The sequence below is a fragment of the Panthera pardus genome, unplaced genomic scaffold, assembly GCF_024362965.1.
Source record: "Panthera pardus isolate Hobbes unplaced genomic scaffold, ASM2436296v1 HiC_scaffold_6, whole genome shotgun sequence".
Taxonomy (NCBI): Eukaryota; Metazoa; Chordata; class Mammalia; order Carnivora; family Felidae; genus Panthera; species Panthera pardus.
Genome location: NW_026526991.1, coordinates 33,533,609 through 33,549,032, shown reverse-complemented (window position 1 = coordinate 33,549,032; position 15,424 = coordinate 33,533,609). Strand labels below are relative to the sequence as shown.

General features: G+C 37.8%; 1 protein-coding gene across 1 annotated transcript in view; it reads right to left on the bottom strand.

The window, feature by feature from the left end:
* The window catches only part of RASSF9 (Ras association domain family member 9), a 30,565-nt gene extending 16,132 nt beyond the window's left edge, over positions 1-14,433 (bottom strand). The window contains exon 1 of the mRNA XM_019434720.2: positions 14,083-14,433. Coding sequence (XP_019290265.1) covers positions 14,083-14,129 — 47 coding nt within the window. The 5' untranslated portion in view covers positions 14,130-14,433. The remainder of the gene's footprint in view (positions 1-14,082) is intronic.
* Between the last annotated feature and the right edge of the window lie 991 nt (positions 14,434-15,424).

Below are 15,424 nucleotides of genomic sequence, written 5' to 3'. Positions count from 1 at the left end.
TATTGACTTCTGGATTCTACTCTCCAAGCTTCTTGCTTTTCCTTTCTAGCTTCTTCTTCTCAGATCCTGCATGGACTTTGCTTCCTCTTCATATTCAATAAATGTAGGTATCATGCAGGGGTGGCCACAGAGTCTTTGCAGCTCCTGCCATCAAGAGATGGAATCTATTTCTTCCTCCCCAAATGGACCTTGGGACTTGCTGTGGCCAAGTAGCATGTAGTAAAAACCATGCAGGCAAGTGCTGGATTCCTGGTCTCAGGAAGTCTTGGCGCTTCTGCTTTCTTCCTCCTGGAATACCAACTGCTGCTTGTTGAAAAAGCTTGAGATGAAAGACCATATGGAGAGAGAGAGCCAGTTGTCTCATCTGAACTTAGCCCTGGGCCAACCTGCTGCTCATTGAGAAAGCCCAGGTGAAACCCGCAGAAGAACCACCCCCAGTTCACCCACAGAATCAAGACATATAAATAAATAAATAAATAAATAAGTAAAAATTTAAAAATAACAAAAATAAAAATAAAAAATAATCCAGACAGTGGAAAAAAGGAGAGACGGAAACAAACCGCAAGAGACTCTTGATGATGCAGAACAAACTCTGGGTTGACAGAGGGAGGTGGCAGGGGAGGATGGGCTAGATGGGTGATGGGTATTAGAAAGGCACTAGCGACGAGCACTGGATACTGCATGTTAGTGATGAATCACTGAGTTCTACTCCTGAAACCAATATTGCATGATATGTTAACCAAAATTTAAATTAAAAAATATCTCCAAAGAAAAAAAGAATCAAGACAAATAGCAAGTTGTTTTCAGCCACTGATTTTTAGGATGTTTTATTATGCAATAGGTAATAGCTGATACAAATAAAATCCCCCAGGTTCCTGTGACTCATTTTTTGTCTCACTGTACACATTTTGTGGGTAGGTCTAATATTGTCCACAACCTTATCAGTCAATTGTATGCTAATAATCCCAAATCTAAATATTTTGCCCTTGAGCTGTGGATCCATATTCTCAACCTCCATTTTTCACGCTTACTTCATATTTATAGTGTATAATCCATAGGAAACTCGAATTTTACTGGTCAAAACTAATTCATCATCCTCTCCACTCATATTACAAACTATTATTCACCTTCTGATTCCCCACCCTACTGACTGTAATCACCATCCCACCACCTTTTCTCTCAAGCTTAAAAACTTGGATCTTTCTAGATTCTTTTCTTTTTTTTAATTTTCTTTTTTTATTTTTAAAAATTTACATCCAAATTAGTTAGCATATAGTGCAACAATGATTTCAGGAGGAGATTCCTTAGTGCCCCTTACCCATTTAGACCATCCCCCCTCCCACAACCCTCAGTTTGTTCTCCATATTTATGAGTCTCTTCTGTTCTGTCCCCCTCCCTGTTTTTATATTATTTTTGTTTCCCTTCCCTCAGATTCTTTTCTCTATCTCATCCCCCTTTAACAACCAGTCACTAAGTCTGTCTTATTCATTCTCCCAAATGTCTCACATATGCATATTTATGTCAATCACCACTGCTATGATTCAGATAACTCTGTTTCACAACGGATTACTATAGTAAGTTATTACATATTGTCTTACTACAAACTTTTGCCCACTTCACATTTGTGCTTCACAATATTGCCAGGCTGCCCTTTTTAAACTGTAAGTCTACCAGTATACCTTCCTTCATTAAAATCTTTAAATGGTTTCTAAGTCCTTTTTCAATTTCTCTATCTTCCTCTCCTTCTCCCCGTCTCTCCTGTCTCTGCCCTTCCCCCTCTCTCTCCTGCTCTCTCTCTCTCCTGCCTACTCCTAGGATTCCTTGCGTGATCAGATTCCCCCATATCATAGGCAAGCACTCTTTGATATGCATATTAATATGCACATAACTAGCTACCCCTAACTTCTCCCTGATCTCTCATAGTTGCAAGGGATGCCATATGTATCACCCTATGGATTTCTAGACTGGACTACATCTGCCATGGTTTTGTTTTCATTCTGAGATTTTCTATAACCTGTTTCCTTGCCTGAAGCTAACTCTTACTCTTCTTAAATGTCACTTTCACTAGGAAAATTCCCTTACCTTCTCTGAATAACCCCATTCCTGCCACCCCAGATGGAAATGGGTGCTCCTTCTTGATGTGTTCAGTAATAGCATTTTCTACCTTTCTTTTTTCTAGTTTGCCAGGTAGGTCCTGGACTGAATCATTCATCTTTGAAGCCTAAGTGCCTAACACAGTCGATGTTAAATGTTCTTTCTTTTGTTTTGGTTTGGTTTTATTTATTTATTTATTTATTTATTTATTTATTTATTTTTTATTATTTTGCAGCAGGGAAGTAGAAGTGTGTTTGGGGGAAGTAAACAAAAAGAAATTTTCAGTCAACTAGGGCCTGGTAGTTACAGTCGTCCCACCACCTATTTTTGTAAATAAAGTTTTGTTGGTATATAGTCATGCCCATTTAATTATATATTGTCCGTGGTTGTTTTCATACTACACTGATGGAGTTGAGTAGTTGGGATGGTGACATTATGGCCCCCAAAACCTAAAACATTGGTTATGTGGCCTTTACACAAAATGTTTTCCAACTCCTGACCTAGATGATTTACCTGCACCCAAAATCTAGATTTTATTTATCTAAATACTAAGACATTATTTAAACTCCCATATCTACATAATTCTACATATGACTCTCTAGGGGATATAAAGGTCAAAATAACCAAATCTTTAAACAGAAGAAATCTGTAATCCCTTAGAAGTGATGGCCATGCTTGGAAGTAATTTCAACTAAGGTGATAATTAAAGGATCACTAAAAGGATGGGCACTAAATGCTTCCTGGAGATTGAGTAGGTTTGACATAGGATTAGTCAGCTTGAAGGCCCTGACTGGGAAACCAATGTTTTGCCTTTCAAGCCCTGTTCCAGGTGCAGTATGCTCCATATTAATCAGTCCCATATAGATGTCAAGAGGCAGCAGAGTAGGCTGGATGAAAGGCTGCTTTCACAGTCCCAACTCAGGTGTGTTGTGTCCAAACACCAGGTGTTTGGAGGTGGAACATTTGCAAACACACAAATTACACCTTGAATTTTTTGCTCTTCATCCTGATGTTCTTCCCTTCCTAAAATTACGTTTGCCATTTTTTTCTGTTCTTTATGATCATACCACTATGTTCCCAGTTACCCAAGCCCAAATTTATAGTTATCATTGATTCTTTGTTTTTCACCCTGATATTGTCTACTGCCCTATCCACTCAGTGTTGAATTCGGAAAAATTCTGCCTCCAGGGGTGCCTGGGTGGCTCATTCGGTTAAGCATCCAGCTCTTGGTCTCAGCTCAGGTCCTGATCTAGCGGTTTGTGGGATTGAGCCCCACGTCGGGCTCTGCATTGACAACGTGGAGCCTGCTTGGGATTCTCTCTCTCCCCCTCACTCTCTGCCCCTCCCCTGCTCACTCTCTGTCTCTCAAAATAAATAAACTAATAAAAATAGTTAAAAAATTCTGCCTCCGTAGTGACTCTTTTAACAATAATCACTATCTGACATGTCTTGTTCATTGATTGTTTGTTTATTGCCTGCCTGTCCACCACTACACCATCAGTTCAAGAGCTGAGATCTTGATTATCTTTCTCACTATTTCATCCCTAACATCTAAAATAACATGTGGCACATATTATAAGGTAAATAAATATTTATCATTGAATATACTTTAAAACGCCTGCCTTGTACTTTAATAATTTATGTATGTCTGTGTACCTGCTAACCAGCAAATTCCTTAAAAGCATGATCCATATCTGATTCTTCTTTGTTCTTTCATCATGCCCCCCAAAACGTGTGGTTAATTTAATATTTATGAATTTTTAAAAATCATCAAATAACCATCATCTTGAGTCATCACAAAGCAAATATATGTAAGTAGTTGCCAAATCTGACAAAGCAGGATAGTTGATGAATGTTTTGTTTTTAGAAGCTAAGGCAGATAAGTAAGTAGTCTGGTAGTATGCTCAGACTTTGTAAGGTATCATATAACACACACTGTCATTTCACTTAATCCTGGAAACTATAATCACGTTAAGTTCTCCTAACTAAACGTAGAACCAGTAAAGATGATCAACATTTTGGGGCGCCTGGGTGGCTCAGTCGGTTAAGCGGCCGACTTTGGCTCAGGTCATGATCTCTCGGTCCGTGAGTTCGAGCCCCGCGTCGGGCTCTGTGCTGACAGCTCAGAGCCTGGAGCCTGTTTCAGATTCTGTGTCTCTCTCTGTCTGACTCTCCCCTGTTCATGCTCTGTCTCTCCTTGTCTCAAAAATAAATAAAACGTTAAAAGAAATTAAAAAAAAAAAAGATGATCAACATTTTTTTTAAAAAGTAACTTAGTCTAAATCTCATGCCTATTATTAATAGCTCTGGGAAGAAATTCTTTGACTTTCACTACTAGAATAGCCCAGGCAGTCAAGAAACCAAGGCTAATACATTGTGGCCCACTGCTAAAAAGTGCCTAACTTCCCACACTATTAAAAAGGATGGAACCTCAAACATCCACTATAGCCTCATAAGTACTTTTCCTAATTGTATACAACTATTTTCTTCATATGAGATTGTGGTTATTGTATGTCTACCCATGGATTTTCAATATCATCTTTCATGGCTTCTAGGCAAATGTAAGATCCTTACGTGCAGATCTGAGGGTGGGTATCCTCAGACTCTACTATGAAAGACCATGGTCTCCCCAAACTAATGCTCTGCTATTGGATCTTAAGTACCCTCAGTTAACCAATAGCTGCAGGGAATTTTTGGAAAGAAAAAAATCAGAGTAAATGAAGAGTAGAGTAACTAGAAGTATTTGAGGTGGCTGTAAAAAATCCTAGTCATTGGTTGAGAACAAGCATGTACTGTGCAGTGTATCAGGAAGGCGTGGCCACAAAACTCCTGTCAATTGTATACCATAATTAGTGAGCATAAAAACTTGCTAAAGTTGGACCACTATCGCATTAACAAAAATTTAAAATATTTACAAAGCAGAATAACTCAGTTTTATGAACTGATAAACTGACCAATGTAATATAATTATTAGATTGTAAATCTAATACTGCTATATAGACACATCCTTAATTTTTTTCTGTGCACTTCCTCAATTGTAAATGCTTTCTTTTTACCAATCCCACCAAGATTATGGATTCTTGCCAAACTGACCATATTTCTGTCTGCTTCTCGATCCTTATCTCTTGATTATCCTATCTTAGTCAGTCTTACCATTGTGTGATTCAGCCCCCTCCTACATCTTTTTACACATCTTACTGTGTTCCCTACTGTTGTCCAAGCCTGTCACCTAACTGTGGGAGTTTAATAAATGCTATCTAATTATGATGATGCTCCTTTTATTATTATTTTTTTTCCTCCATGCACTCCTCTTTTACTTACTTCTACTTAGAGGCAATCAAAAACATTTACTGAGCACCTAATGTACCAAGGAACAGCCTTCTTCCACTGCAAGCAAGTATACTCTCATCTTCTTAATTGCATCATAAAGATTGTGATTTTACCTACCCTGTCAAGGACAGTTTCCCATGGAAGGGTGATTTAAAAGAAAGTTCATGCTTGAGATATTTAACTACAGTACTGTTCTCTCAATTAGTTTAATCTCTTAGGAATTAGGTTGTGTCTTTGCATGTCTGGTACAATACCAAATGCAGAGTTTACCAATCCTAAAGAGCTAAAATAAAAAGATAGCTACTCTTAACATTCATATATTTGTTTTATTAAACTAAAACTTGTGCATATCAAATAGCAAACACTCAATAATTCTTAGATAGTATAATTTATAAAGTAATCCCATTTTTTTATAAGTGGAAATAAACACTTTTGAGCTTTACCATAAGGCAACATTTTGTGGTAGAGGTTATGTGGCAGTGCATCATGTTTTAGGTAAAATAAAATTATACACGCACAAAAAAAATCCTTCTTTTAATGCTGTTATTAAAAGTTATCTTTAAAAGGTAAAAGCAAGGCAAGAGAATTAAATTCTACTCTTCAGAGGACATTTTAGAATCATAGAAGTTTAGAAATTAAAAGGATTTAAAAATCTAACTCAATCTTTCATTTTATTAGACAAAGATAAGACAGAAATATTTAAATTATGTATCCTTTCTTTTTATGAAAACTTCTCAAAGACACATAAGGAAACATCCCTTAAACTATGGTATGTTACACATTGCAAAATCATTAATGGTATCACAATTTGGCTCTAAAGAAGTGTGAGGATTGAACCTAAAAGCTGTTCAAATTCAAATATTACATCAAGCTCTAAAAATAGTTTTCTTTTCTTTTTTTTTTTTTTTTTTTAAGCAGGTTTCATGCCCAGCATGGGGCCCAAACTCAGGACCCTGAGATCAAGAGTCAGACTAAACATCTGACTGAGTCATCAACTGAGCTACCCAGGTGCCCCGGCAAAGATAGTTTTGTACAACTTTAGTAAACTCATTTCTAATCATATTCAGTAATTTATAATATACTTATTTGTATCTAAGGAGGAAAAGACATCAGTGGTAATACAGAAGTTCTGAGTTGAGATTTCAAGGCCCAAAATATCATACCATGTGTAAATATTAAAAACTTAGAGATATAGTTCATAGCATTTCAATCCTACCGGCCTGAACAGGAGTGAATATTTACTGAGATTTCATTACTATCTTAGTACTGTGCTGTCTTTTAAATATAATCAGATTTAGTCTCACACTAGGTGGTTTAGGATTAACACTATTTTATTTATTTATCTATCTATTTATTTATTTATTTTTTTTTTAATTTTTTAATTTTCAATTTATTTTTCAATTGTTTTCAATTCAGATTGATTACTTTCTCACTTTTCAGATCTAGATTTTCTTTTTTTTTTAATATGAAATTTATTGTCAAATTGGTTTCCATACAACACCCACTGCTCATCCCAACAGGTGTCCTCTTCAGTGCCCATCACCCACCCTTTCCTCCCTCCTACTCCCCATCAACACTCAGTTTATTCTCAGCTTTTAAGAGTCTCTTATGGTTTGGCTCCCTCCCCTAAATTTTTTTTTCCTTCCCCTCCCCCATGGTCTTCTGTTAAGTTTCTCAGGATCCACATAAGAGTGAAAACATATGGTATCTGTCTTTCTCTGCCTGACTTATTTCACTTAGCATCACACTCTCCAGTTCCATCCACGTTGGTACAAAAGGCCATATTTCATTCTTTCTCATTGCCATGTAGTATTCCATTGTGTATATAAACCACAATTTCTTTATCCATTCATCAGTTGATGGACATTTAGGCTCTTTCCATAATTTGGCTATTGTTGAAAGTGCTGCTATAAACATTGGGGCACAAGTGCCCCTATGCATCAGTACTCCTGTATCCCTTGGGTAAATTCCTAGCAGTGCTATTACTGGGTCATAGGGTAGGTCTATTTTTAATTTTTTGAAGAACCTCTACACTGTTTTCCAGAGTGGCTGTACCAGTTTGCATTCCCACCAACAGTGCAAGAGGGTTCCCATTTCTCCACATCCTCTCCAGCATCTATAGTCTCCTGATTTGTTCATTTTGGCCACTCTGACTGGCGTGAGGTGGTATCTCAGTGTGGTTTTCATTTGTATTTCCCTGATAAGGAGCGACGTTGAGCATCTTTTCATGTGCCTGTTGGCCATCTGGATGTCTTCTTTAGAGAAGTGTCTATTCATGTTTTCTGCCCATTTCTTCACTGGATTATTTGTTTTTCAGGTGTGGAGTTTGGTGAGTTCTTTATAGTTTTTGGATACTAGCCCTTTGTCTGATAATGTCATTTGCAAAAATCTTTTCCCATTCTGTCAGTTGCCTTTGAGTTTTGTTGATTATTTTCTTTGCAGTGCAGAAGCTTTTTATCTTCATGAGGCCCCAATAGTTCATTTTTGCTTTTAATTCCCTTGCCCTTAGAGATATGTCAAGTAAGAAAATGCTGTGGCTGAGGTCAGAGAGGTTTTTTTCCTACTTTCTCCTCTAGGGTTTTGATGGTTTCCTGTCTCATATTCAGGTCCTTTGTCCATTTTGCGTTTATTTTTATGAATGGTGTAAGAAAGTGGTCTAGTTTCATTCTTATGCACGTTGCTGTCCAGTTCTCCCAGTACTATTTATTGAAGATGCTGTCTTTTTTCCATTGGATATTCTTTCCTGCTTTGTCAAAGATTAGTTGGCCATACTTTTGTGGGTCCAATTCTGGAGTCTCTATTCTATTCCATTTGTCTATGAATTAACACTGTTTTAGAGATGAGAAAACTAAGTCCTAAATGGGCCATACAGAATAATGGTTAGGTGCATGGATTCGAATCCTGTTTCTGCCACTTATTATTTGTTGCACTGCTCTGTGTCTTAATTGCCTCAAATGGAAAATAGGAAAAATAATAGTACCTTCTTCACAGCATTATTTTAAGTATTATGTAAACTACTCAGAACAGTGGCACATAGTGTTATAAGAAGAGCTAGCAAAGGTGGATTTACCCTGAAGCTAGCTAATGAAGCTTAAACATAAGTGCTGCCTCATTTGCATAGCTGTTTTCCCCAGAATAATCTTAGTAATACTTTACTTATAATTGTGTATTCTATTAAAGAGCAATCCTCCTCCAATTGCCAAACCTGGATTTTCCTTTGCATGCTATCATTATTGTTGTTCTTGCATTAAAAAGATTAAATATTTGCCCTAGGGCACACAATTAGTAATGGCAAATGGGAGATATAACCCAATGCCTACTGGAATCCTTCCTTCCTTCCTTTCTTCCCTTTTTCCCTCCCTCCCTTCCTTCCTTCCCTCCTTCCTTCTTCCCTCCCTTCCCTCCTTTCTTCCTTCTTCCCTTCCCTCCCTTCCCTCCTTCCTTCCTTCTTTTCTTCCCTTCCTCCCTCCCTTCTTTCTTTCTTTTGAGAAAGCACAAGCAGGAGGAAGGGCAGAGATTCAGGGAGAGAAAATCCCAAGCAGGTTCTAGGAGCCTGATTAGGGCTTGATCTCATGAAACCGAGAAATCATGACCTGAGTCCAAATCAAGAGTCAGATATTTAACCAACTGGGCCACTCAGGTGCCCCTGCTGGAATTCTTATTTTTCTGCCTAGTTCTAGAATTTTCCGTTTGTGTCATGAACTACAGTTTTCTCACACAAAGAGAATAAATCCTCATATCATGTAAGAAAACAAATAGTTCCCAATCATATTTTCCTGTTATCTCAAAAAGAGGAGGCAATGTTCCACACTTTGCAGTGATATCTATAATAGCCATTCACCATCATCTGCCAAACCTTACCCATATACATACATGGTTGCACTCAAGGAACATGAAGGGAAATAAGAGCGTTTCTTGAGAAGAATGACTTACCCTGCCACTTGGTTTGTTTTCTATCAGAAGCCTGGTAAAGTCTATTTGTCAAATAGGGCCATTCACCATTTGAAAGAGAGGAGCTGAGCCTAGGAGCAGGTATAATGAGAGGGCAACCTTGAATTTAAGGATTCATTCTTTAAGTTATCTATGCGTCCACTCAGTGAAAATGTACCGATGTACTCTGATCCAAGTACTGTATGGGGACCAGCTGTATTTGAAGAGTATATGTTGAATTCATTTATTCAATCAACAGATATTTGAGAACCTATTCACTGATTATCTAGGTCCCTGTTCTTACTGAGTATACTCAACAAGAATTTTTTATAGATCTCTTAAGTCACTTTATTCATAAAAACAGAGGGCATTCTAGCCTGCAGATATAAACCATTGAGGATAATTTCCCTTGTTTGTCAGAATATTTTATCCTCATTGATCATTCTTATTCTTAAAATATGTTGCTTATCACTGCTGAACATGTACCCAAGATTCTATTCTATCTACACGAAGTAATTACTTTGCCCTTGGGTGACCATTCACATTAATAATTTTTCTTAAATGATAATAAACAAATATGCAAATGTTGTCTAGAAGGTGTATTATTATAACAGGTTACACAGGAATGACAATCACAACCTATTTTTTTAAAAAAGGAAATGTTATATGTGTGTGTGTCTTTTGCCAAAAACATGTCTTTAAAAACTCCTAAGAAAACATACATTAAAGAATATTAGAGCACAGAAGCATGTTGAACAGTACAGGTAACATATTGCCTTGTTTCAGAAACCCAATATGCTAGAGACAAAGAAATTCCCTATCAAGGACTGGTATCGGCATACACCCGGAAGAGGTAAATATATGCCCCTCCTCAACTTTATTCTATTTTCAGAACTAAAATGAAAATAAGAGAGACACACTCTTGTGAATTTTTAGAACTATTATCAGATCTCCTGGAACTGCATACCAATCAAATAACAGCAAAACTTTCTGTAATGTGGTCCAGCTAATAAAGATGTTCTTTAAATCAAAATGTTAACCAGCTATAATTTTAAACATTTTTCTCAAAAAGTCCATTTAAGAACATTTCACCTTGACATGTTTCATGAATTGATGCAGTACATAATACAAGATCTTATCGAGGATTTTTAAGTTGGCTGATAGTTGTCTGAGCAACGATTCAAGATTTAACCTAGAGCTCAATTTCACTGCCTTCCCTGCTCTCGGTATATTTTTGCCAGGGATAAAGCATTCCAGTCATTGTTCCTAATGGGCTGTCTGTTGCCAACCAAGAACTACTTAAGTTACCAGGTATCATCAGGGGAAATCTCTTTCAGAAACTCCTGGGAACTAAAAAGGTGCACATACTCAAATACGTGGCATTTCTTAATCCAATTTCAGGAACATTTTAAGTGTTTATTTGAGGTTAGACAAAATAGTACGTGATAGCTTTCCATTCTGCTGAATTCACAAATAACCATACTTCTAATTTCAGAGAAAACATCCATCTTGCCAGCAACTTTTATCCTAACCACAAAACTTATTTCTTCCTTCTAATGAAACATCTGTGGCATTGTTACTACAATTAGAAAATTTAAAAGGTTAATTCTGATCATGAACAGCAAGATTTTCGACTGGCTCCATTTCTTTTATTTATATGAAAGGTAGAAATGAAAAGCATACAAAGTTTGTGTGCCAAAATATAATCATTTGTGATCATACATTATTCTCAAATTCCCAAGAGACTGTTGCCTCATTTTTTAAAAAATTTAAATGCTTCTTAAAATTTAGAAGAGATTATCTGGTGGGGTAGGATTAACTTGGTGTCCAAATCTATAAAATTATTTGTGTATTTATTTGGGTTTTAGATTTTACCCTTTATGAAGTATTCACTTTTATACAATACCTGCTGACCTCAGATGATGAGCACAGAACAAAACAGTAACAAGGTTTTTATAAGGTAATTTATAAAATTATATAAATAACTGTATTACCGATCCATAATAGGCCAGGCACTGTCCTATGCACAACACACAATGGTGATTACACAGATACGGCACTGCCCTCTCTAAGCTTTACAGTTTATATTTTCTATAAGATTTTCTGCCTCATGCTTTGAAAAGACAGAAAGAGAACAGATCCGGAAAAGTTCGATACAAAACTTTGCCAAAATTTCATGATCTCAAATTCCTGATATTTCTTCTAGTAATCTGTATTTTTTCCCTGCTGACAAAGATGCATTTATGGTCAAATTGTAGAAATTTTACTTGGAGAAATTTACTTGTAGAAATTATGTATCAGGAGATACACAAACACTGGAATTCTTCCTCTGCATTCTACAAGGAATTCTATACTATATATTTGAGGAATGGCTTATCAGATGAATGTTTTATCACCAATCACATTTGCTATCAAAGGATGAGTCACCTGTCATATAAGGAAAGATATTTAGTTCCTATATGTCCAAGTAAGATTATTTAAGCCATTATGGAATGCAGTAAACAAAATGATAGACTTAATCATGTAACTAAGTTTCACCTGTAGTTTCACCTTTGAAAAGGTTAAAAAAAAACAGAACAAAAAAACACAAAAATATCTCATCTATAGCAATACTGGACACTGAAAAAAAATATATATTTATTCTATCTCAAAACACCACATGGTTTATGTGCTGCTTAGTTTGAGATATCCATATTTTATCTTTCTGACCACTGCTGTGGCTTAAATTTCTCTTAAGGCTTGGAAAAATACAAATTCGTAACAGGAAACACTCAATTATTAGAGCAACTTACACATATCCTCACTATTACCGCTTTCATCAAAACATGTTCACAATAAAGCATCACCACTGGGAACACCATTCCATTTTCTCAGAGAAACCTGAAATGCTATTAAACTCCGCATTTTTTATTGTTCTCTCCATTTTTCTCACAGTTTTGTATAGAAAATATCATATTAAAAACTGTTACACACACCTCCCTGAATGAAAGCTAGTTTAATGGTAGAGGGTACAGTGGCAAAATTGAGATAGCGAAAGTGGACACACTTCCCTGGGCAAACTCTCAGGGGTGCACACAAGGTGATATTGAACTGTTATTTGGCTTACCATTGACAGAATTCTAGAATTAATAGTAATCAAAAGCAAAAACAAAAACACACACATGCAACAACCCTGAACTACACAGGTAGTTAGTATTCAGAAAGCATGCCAAAAACACAACTTGTTTTATAAAACCACGAACTTTTCCCCAAGTGATTTTTTATATATTTTGATCGCATTTAAACAAACATACTTCAAAAACAGTGCTACTGAATAATCACTTAAAAAGCAGGAAGACTTTCCGTTGGCAAGAGAAGCCTGGAATATTTTTTAATGCATTGACAGTGGGAAAATACAAACTTATTTTTAATAGCCATTACTAATATATATTTTTTAAATAATCAGACATATGTCTTTATTGTAACCTATAGTTTCACTAATTACCAGAAATGCCATATTTGTGACACATTACCAAATCATTAGCAACTAAAACTGGTTTAGAAAGTTTTGTAGTACTAATTATTGTTGCTTTAGTTTCTTCAGAAAACTTAATCAACTAAATCATCGATACATTTGGAATAAAAACAGGTAGATATTTAAGCTCAAAGTATGGAACTTTACTTTAAAACTGTATCACTATATATTACCATGCAGACACCTTAAAATAATTGTATCATTTCCTACCATGTAATTGTATGCTTTTAAGTTTACCCTAAGTAAATTATGACAAGTACAAACAGGCATGATGGAAAGAAGAGTTATCGAAAAGCCTTTATTCCAAAATAAATACATTTTAAAAGAGTAAAGCCCATGTCTAAAATGATCCTCAAATTGTTTTGGCATAAAAATGTAACATTTGAAGTGTTAATAAAATACTTAATAGGGCTGAAACACACATACTAACTCAGTGAAAATCTGTGTGTGTGTGTGTGTGTGAGAGAGAGAGAGACAGAGACAGAGACAGAGAAAAACAAAGAGAGAAATACATTTTTTTTACACATTTACACTATGGGCATTGCAGGCTTGAAATAGCAAAAAAAAATCAAACCAAAGTAAAATTCTAATAATGCAGACAAAGGAGGACAGCTGACTGAATCCTCCTTTGGTGCCTACAACCACCTAAAGTTCCCAAACATACTGGAAAGAATCAGTTCACAAAAAGTTTCTCTACAAAGTATTTTCACTTTGGGAACTTTCCAGGTTTCAGGAATGCCCCACTCAAAGGGGAGCCAAAGCATTGTTTCCGGATTGTATCTACAGCTGTGTTTTTCCTTCTACTTAGTGGCCAATAAATTCTAGTTCTATCTTCATCAAAAATTTAACCCTTCCTATAATATGCTAAAACTGTGTCTGAACCAAAATGAAACGTGCCTTCCCACTTCTCTCAAATATGCCCCGCAACACAAAGAGAGATTCTGATGATGCTAGTTGTGGAACCAGGACTGGTCAAAAGGGGAACAAAAAGAATATATATGTTTTTGTTTTTTGTTTTTTGTTTTTTTATTTTCAGTGATCCTTGAGGCCACTGAGATCCCCGTTACTGGAATAATAACCTCACCAGTTGAGTATAAATACAAAACCTTATTCCCTAGAGCTTTTCCCCCTAACAGTTTTCATCATAATCTAATTGCAACAAAACATAACACTTTCACACAGAAGCCCCCGAGGACACACACGCTGAACTTTACCTGTTTTTATGCCGAGTCTTCAGCAAATTTCTTCCAAAGGGAGCCATGGTCCCCCAGGCAAGCGAATAGCAAGGACCGTATCTCAGAGTTATCTGGGGTGGGGGGTGGAGATATCTGGATTTCGAATTGGAGGGAGGAGGGCTGGAAGCTTCCTCTTCACCTCCTCAGACGGTCCTGGCTTTCAGCTCATTAGCAGCAGGCTCAGAGAGTTGCTGGTAGTTGTGCAATTGCTGCCTGACTTTGAACTGCTGGATTGTTGTGGCTGCTGCACCTTTGGAGACCTGCCCAGCTTCAGCTTCGAAGAAGGCGTTTGGAAGCAGGAAAAGAAAGAGAGAGAGGAGAGAGAGAGAGAGGAAGGGAGGGGGGCTCTATTGTGTTCTGTAGTTATTTGCAGACTTGTTAAACTTTAAGAACTGCCAACCCCATGGGCATGGTAATACCCATGGAATGGGAATTTCACTCCCTTTGGAAACCCCCCTCCCCCGCTTTCCACACCCAACCACACAAGGTGAACTGAACACATATAAAAGGATTAAAAGTAAATACCCCCACCTCCCAACCAGCTCCAGTCTGTGAGAAGTAATCTGATCGTAGCAAGCAAGAGTGGGGGCCAAGAACTTTCTGTCTACCGATTCGACACAAAATTCCCCTGCCCAGAGGAGGGGGGGAGGGGGTTCAGGGCTCTAAAATGCGTGGAGGAGGAGCGAAGCCGGAGACTGGATCAAGGTGGACTCAGAGGAGCCCCCGAGTTCAAGATTCTAAGAGTTTCCCCCAACCCCACGCATCCACACTTTTCAAGTTCATTTTCCGAAAGTTGAAGGACCTAAAAGACCAAAGCGCTCCAGGGCTGATCACAGCACGGGCAGTCAGAACCAGACGGGATTTGGGGTGTTTACACCGACCCCTGCCGCATCTTTAACATTACTGAGATTTGGGGGCTGTGTGAGTTTGAAGGAAGAGCCAGCCAACTGTGTGCTCCTGCCTCTCAAGTAGTGAACTTGGAGGATTTCGTGGAACTTGAAGCGCGCAGTGAAGGTCTAGCGGTGAGAGGAGGCATCACCTGTTCCCACGCGAAATCGAACCCACGACCCGCGCAACCTGGCAGAGCTGGGCGAGTAGACGCGGGTGCGGGAGGCCAAGGTGCAGTGACCACCGAACTCCCTTGCGCCCGCCACGCCGCCGTGGGAAAGCGCCGTCCAAGGGCCAGGGCCCGCATAATTTCCCCAAGGACATCAACGCTAGGATTTCGGGCCCCCCACCAACTCCTTTCCTGCTGACCCTGGTCCGGCCCCATCACTTCCCCTCCTCCCACCAACGCCAGCTTGGCTTCCCAGGCTAGGGG